Source organism: Entamoeba invadens, assembly GCF_000330505.1.
Source record: "Entamoeba invadens IP1 unplaced genomic scaffold scaff_1105074724991, whole genome shotgun sequence".
Taxonomy (NCBI): Eukaryota; Evosea; order Mastigamoebida; family Endamoebidae; genus Entamoeba; species Entamoeba invadens.
Genome location: NW_004440335.1, coordinates 91,559 through 97,450, shown reverse-complemented (window position 1 = coordinate 97,450; position 5,892 = coordinate 91,559). Strand labels below are relative to the sequence as shown.

Here is a 5,892-nt window from a genome sequence, read left to right as displayed (position 1 = left end):
AATTGAAAAAGCGATTGAATTGCTTGATAAGTTGCATCACACAATTTAATTTTATTTTAATATAAATTTTATGTTTAATTCTCCACTTTAATTACATAAACATAAAATATATTTTTGATTAATAATTATATACTTTCTAACTCTTTTAAAACCTGCTCAATAGTCAAACGAGCTTTTTTGTTTTGATCCCAAGCTCTATTTATGATGTTATTAATTCGACTGTCGACATCCTCTAATTTTTCAAGACGCTTTCCTTCAGTAACAAAATCTGCTATATTCAATGCATATTGAAAACGTTTGTCAGTTTTCATATATGCCAATTTCCACCCAAATGTTTCGTACATTGTAATTGACAATGAAAATATATCAGATGGCTTTTCATATTTCTCTCTATTTAACACTTCAGGAGCCATATATTTTGGTGTTCCAATACCTTTTGTGAATGTCATGTTAGTCATTAATAAATTAACGTTTCTCGCACTCCCAAAGTCAGTCAACTTCCCATTGACTTTTTCCGTTGGATCCATTGAAAATATCAGGATATTGTCTGGTTTAATGTCTCGATGTAACACGTCATTAAAGTGTAAATACTGTAATCCTCTTATAGCATCCAAACATACTTTTCTTCTAAATTGGATAGATGGGGTATTTAAATTTGTCTGTTTTGTTATTAAGTCCTGTAAACTTCCAAATTGTGCAAATTCAGTGACCATTGAATATTTCGTTGGAATGAATACAGCGCCATAGAAATGGACTATATAGTCACTTCTAAATTTGTCAAGCATCTCAACTTCTAATGAAAACTATGATAATTGAGACGTGCTATCCGTATCCATCTCTGTAGCATTTTTCATCTTTTTGATGGCAACTGTATTTCCTCTGTAACTCCCCAAATAAACAATCCCAAAGCTTCCTTCACCAAGTTTCTTTTTCTCTTCAATTTCTTCGTAATTCAATTTAGTTGAGTTCTCTGTTTCAATTGAAAACGGAAAGTCGAAATTCACTATTTTATCGGTTGATATGTCAAGGGAGACAATCACAAAATTGTCGTTAAAATTAAGTGTACAATGTGGGGTTATAAAAACTTCAAATTCACACACAAAACCTTTTTTCAAAGTGACTAGTTGTGGATTTGTTTTGATTGTGTATTTGTCACAATTTTCTTTTGTTGTGATTTGGACTTTTAAATTGTTTTTTGATTTATTTCCAACACAGAGAAGTGCTCTACTCTCCGCGTCGACTGGTACCAATAATTCATTTTCGTTGAAAGAAAGATGTTTACAGTTCACAACAAATGTATTTGAAAGATTTTCCATTATAACATTTGAATGTTTCATTTCAAATATACAAATATTTTCTTCTAAAATGTTATTTGTTTTGTGGTGTATTAAATATATTAAAGAACCGATTATAAGAATAATAATAAAAATGAGAACAAATAATACCGAAAGCGGAACACCAATTAAAATTCCATAGTTTTTTTGTTTTCTCACAGTACCTTTCTTCTAAATTTAATTTGTAATTTACTTCACATTTTGTACATCTATTATTTTCTGCTGAAACACAATGTTCAATTAGAGAAAGATCAAGACAAGTGGTGTCTTGCAAAATATAATTTGTCGCACAATTAAAACACTCACTTTTTGACTTACAAAGAGTGCATTTTTCATCACATTTTTCACAGTTATTTTCGTCAAGATAATATCCAGTGGCACATATAATACAACCACTTTTTGTCGCATTTATACAATTTAATAATTCGCTTTGATTTCGACACAAAGAATTTTCATTGTATTTATAAAACCCATCTACACAGGTCAAAGAACTCTTCTTATTCTGACAAGTTAGACATGTGTCATCACATATCGCACATTGTTTTCCATCAGATGATTTGTAATAACCACTTTTACATTTCACACATCCAGTGTATGTGGCCATCACTACATCACATGTATCTATTAAGGAGTTGATTTCAATGCATTTTCCTTCGATTGTATTTGAATATTTATTACACTTTGTGCAATATGTAAAATTATAACAGGTTTCACATTGAAAGTCACATTCCAAACATTTGTTGTTTTTTAAATAAAACCCATCATTACAACGCAAACAGCCCTTTTCAGTGGGTTCGATACAATTCTCTAAATTAGTCAATTTTGTAGGAACAGATGTGTTACTCTCATTTATTAGAGTCGTGTTTACATCAAACATGAAAGATGTGTTAAATTCAACGGTTTGATCAATTTGAATGCATTTTCCTTCGACTTGATAATAATTGGGTTCACATTCAATACAGATTTCGTTTACTATTGAAATATAAGTACAATTTGGGTAATTATCTTCAACACTTTTACATGAATAAACATCTTTGTAGAAACCATACGGACATTTTTGACAAGTTTGAACAAAATCACCACAATTAATCAAGTGCTTTGAATAACAAGATCCTTCCCACATTATTCCATCTGTACAACCCAAACAAAGATCTTTGTTTTGAAGTGAACACCCATCACTATTTTCAATGCATTTTCCATTTAAAATGTGATAATTTGATACACAAGTTATACACTCTATGTTGGATGATTCTACACAATTGATTTCTGTTACACACCCTTCGTTTGTTTTGAGAATTGTGTTGGTGTTGCATTTGAATATTTCAAAAATATTTGTATTGAGAATTTCATTGTTTCCATATTGACAAATCACACTATTGGGACATTCAATTAATTGAGTGTTATTAATATAAAAGCCTTCACTTGGGTTGTAACAAATATCATTTTTTGAAGTTAAACAATTATTAACACCTTTTTCACAATTCTCTCCAAACAACAAATTATTACATAACACACAAATTTCAGCTGCGTTATTGGTTTGGTAGACACAGTTGTTGGAATTATTTGATTGACAATTTCCTTCTGTTGTAATCACATTTTCATTCCAACAAACATCGCAATTTTTAATAGATGATTGGTTACACTTTTGTTTAATTAATTGGCAGTTTCCATTCTTTAAAATAAAATCATTAGCACATAATATACATTCGTTTTCAATTTGATATTTGCACCATTTAAATTAATATCAGACTTCTCAGTCGTTGAGTTATAATGGAAATAATCTTTGTTTCCATCAACACAACTCTTTGAGATGTCATCGACAATATAAGGCGCATAACAATTCGTACACACTGGATTCCCTTTATTATATTCACAGGTCTTGCAATATGGAAACAACTCAAAGCATTTTTTTGCAAGTTGTTTGACTTGTTTTTACACTTCCAGTGTCACATGATGTACAAGTGGTTCCTGTTGAAATTAAGTCATTTGCACATGAAAGACATTCTTCGGTTGTTTGTGAACAAGAAGTACAATTAGAAGATATTTTACTACAGTTATAACAATTCCCAGACTCGGGATAATAGCCAGAAACACATTTTGAACAAGTTCGATCACTTTCAATGGTAATTGTACTACACGATTCACAAAATCCAGTTTGAGAACAAGAAGTGCAAACATTTCCAACCCTTTTCTGCCCACTTTCACACTCGGAACAAATTCCATTATTTCTGTCACATTTTACACAATTTGTATTACAATTTAAACATGTAGATGTCCCACCAGTTGAATATGTCAAATTGGGACATAAAATACATTTGTTAGTGTAAAACCCATATCCAGAAATACAAGACAAACAATTTCCTGTAATTTTAGAGCAACCTGAACAAACACTCTCACATGATAAACATTTGGTTTGTTTGGTTTGATTTTGGAACGTCATGTTTTGACATGAAGTACATTGGTTATCAGAGGAATAATATCCCATTTGACAAATTTTACAACTCAAACTGGATTCGGCACGGAGACCATATCCAGAAATACAAGAAGTGCAAAACCCACTTTGAGGGTCACATGTTTGACAAGTAGAAGAACACTTTTGACATTCAGTTGAACTGATGGTGTTAGAATAGTATTTATCTGGACATAATGTACAAGATGAAGAACCGTTACTTGCTGAAAACGACCCCAAAGGACATTCATCGCAATTTTTTGTCTTCTGATTTGCCCAAGTTCCAGCGGGACAGATTTGGCACTTTCCATTGTTTAAAATATATCCAGCTTTGCAATCAACACATTTTCCAGTAGTTACAATACATGCACTTCGACATAAAAAAGAACATTTAGTACACTGTGTTGATCCTTCAGTATTTGCATAATAATTAGTTGCACAGACCGAACAACTTGTTTGGTTCTTTGTTGATGTGTACGTTCCCAATGGACATTTAGAGCACGTTTTTCCATTTAGATAATACCCAGCATCACATGACTCACAAAAACCAAGTAATGTTATGAACATTCCTTTGTAACATGATGTACAATTACCAGTGGTCGATGAGCAGTTTTTGCAACTTGGGCTGCAGGAAGTACACTTGGTACTACCTTCAAAGGAGTATTCAAAAACACCACACGAAACACAATCTGATATATAAACCCCAATTTGATACGTCCCGGCTGGACATTTTTGGCATAGAGAACCAACAATCATAGACCCACTGTAGCACTGAAGACATTTCCCATTTATCTTCCCACAAGTCAAACAAGACGAATCACATTTCTTGCAATTTATAGTGGCGATCTCATCAGTGTAATAATTGTCTTCACACATCGAACACTTTTTGGTACCACCATCAGAGTAAAATCCTGTATCACATGCCACACACTTTTTGTTATTTGAATAGTATTCATAACCAGCAAAACAAGACGTACAATTGTTTTTATCTTTATAACATGTTGCACATGTTGTGTTACATGGAGTACATGAGGTAGCTTTTTCTAATGAAAATGTGCCATTTTTGCATGTTGTACAAGTCGATGAATCGATACTTGAAGAATACGTTCCCGCTGAACAAGGCAAACAAACACTACCAGATTTGTAATACCCTGCCAAACAAGCTTCTTTGAGTGTTGAGTAAGTATTTCCAAAACAACAATGAACAAGTAATATACAAAATGAAAGCGACTTCATTTTGATGAATAAAAAGGGGTTGTGAGTTCATTTTTTTCAAAATGTTCCACCAATTAAATACTTTTAAAATTATCGATTCAAAACATTTAAAAATATTCGAAATATGAAAATAATTATTTAATAATATTTAATAATTTAATAAGATATTAAGATTCGGTTAAACATAACGTCAATACACACAAACAAAATAATAATTAAACTTTGTCATTAATATATTCGTCATTTTTGTTGATTTTTTATTCCTGTTTTTATTTCTAATTCGTTTTTTTAATAACTATTTTTTAATTATTTATTTTATAAGGATAAAATGAAAATTAAATAATTAGTTGAATTTGATAAAATGTTTTTTGTAACGTATTTTTATTTATTTTTTTATTTAATCCATTGATTAGTTGTTTTAATAATAATTAAAAATATTATTAAAGAATATTAAATTCAAAATAAGATAAAATAAATAACACATTTTTTAATGTTTTTATAATTTCTAAGAGTTTAAAAAAAATGTTATTATCATTATTATATTAATTTAATAATTTAATAATTTAATTATAATTATTAATTTAAAGTTAAAAAATAAAATTATAAAAATAAAATTGATTTATTTTAAAGTTATAATATTTTGCTATAAAAATACTATAATATTATTAGATACATATTAAAAATAAAACAGACAATAAGGAAAAAAAGACTTTATTTATAACAAAATTAAAACTAAAATATTGAGAAAGATGTGTGAAAGAGAACATTTTCCATTCATTGTCATCGCAAAGTTGGGAGAGGGGACATATGGAAAAGTTTTTAAAGCTGTTGAAAAGACAACAAACCGGGTTGTAGCAATTAAATGGTTTTTCGAAAACTCTTACGGAGGAGATA

At 30.0% G+C, this 5,892-nt stretch overlaps 4 protein-coding genes across 4 annotated transcripts; all 4 read right to left on the bottom strand.

Annotated features, from left to right (window-relative positions):
* Positions 1-125: 125 nt before the first annotated feature.
* Positions 126-785, bottom strand: EIN_202000 (cAMP-dependent protein kinase type, putative; the record flags this gene model as incomplete). Its single annotated transcript, XM_004256368.1, has 1 exon — positions 126-785. The coding sequence occupies one exon, from the start codon at positions 783-785 to the stop codon at positions 126-128; it is 660 nt and encodes a 219-aa protein (XP_004256416.1).
* An 18-nt stretch (positions 786-803) lies between these two features.
* On the bottom strand, positions 804-1,316 carry EIN_201990 (hypothetical protein; the record flags this gene model as incomplete). The annotated part of the gene is made up of 1 exon (XM_004256367.1): positions 804-1,316. One exon carries the CDS (start codon positions 1,314-1,316, stop codon positions 804-806), a length of 513 nt encoding a protein of 170 aa, XP_004256415.1.
* Positions 1,317-1,368: 52 nt separating this feature from the next.
* EIN_201980 (hypothetical protein) lies at positions 1,369-3,169 on the bottom strand (the record flags this gene model as incomplete). The annotated part of the gene is made up of 2 exons (XM_004256366.1): positions 1,369-3,006; positions 3,137-3,169. 2 exons carry the CDS (start codon positions 3,167-3,169, stop codon positions 1,369-1,371), a joined length of 1,671 nt encoding a protein of 556 aa, XP_004256414.1.
* Positions 3,170-3,231: 62 nt separating this feature from the next.
* On the bottom strand, positions 3,232-5,019 carry EIN_201970 (hypothetical protein; the record flags this gene model as incomplete). Its single annotated transcript, XM_004256365.1, has 1 exon — positions 3,232-5,019. The coding sequence occupies one exon, from the start codon at positions 5,017-5,019 to the stop codon at positions 3,232-3,234; it is 1,788 nt and encodes a 595-aa protein (XP_004256413.1).
* Positions 5,020-5,892: the final 873 nt, after the last annotated feature.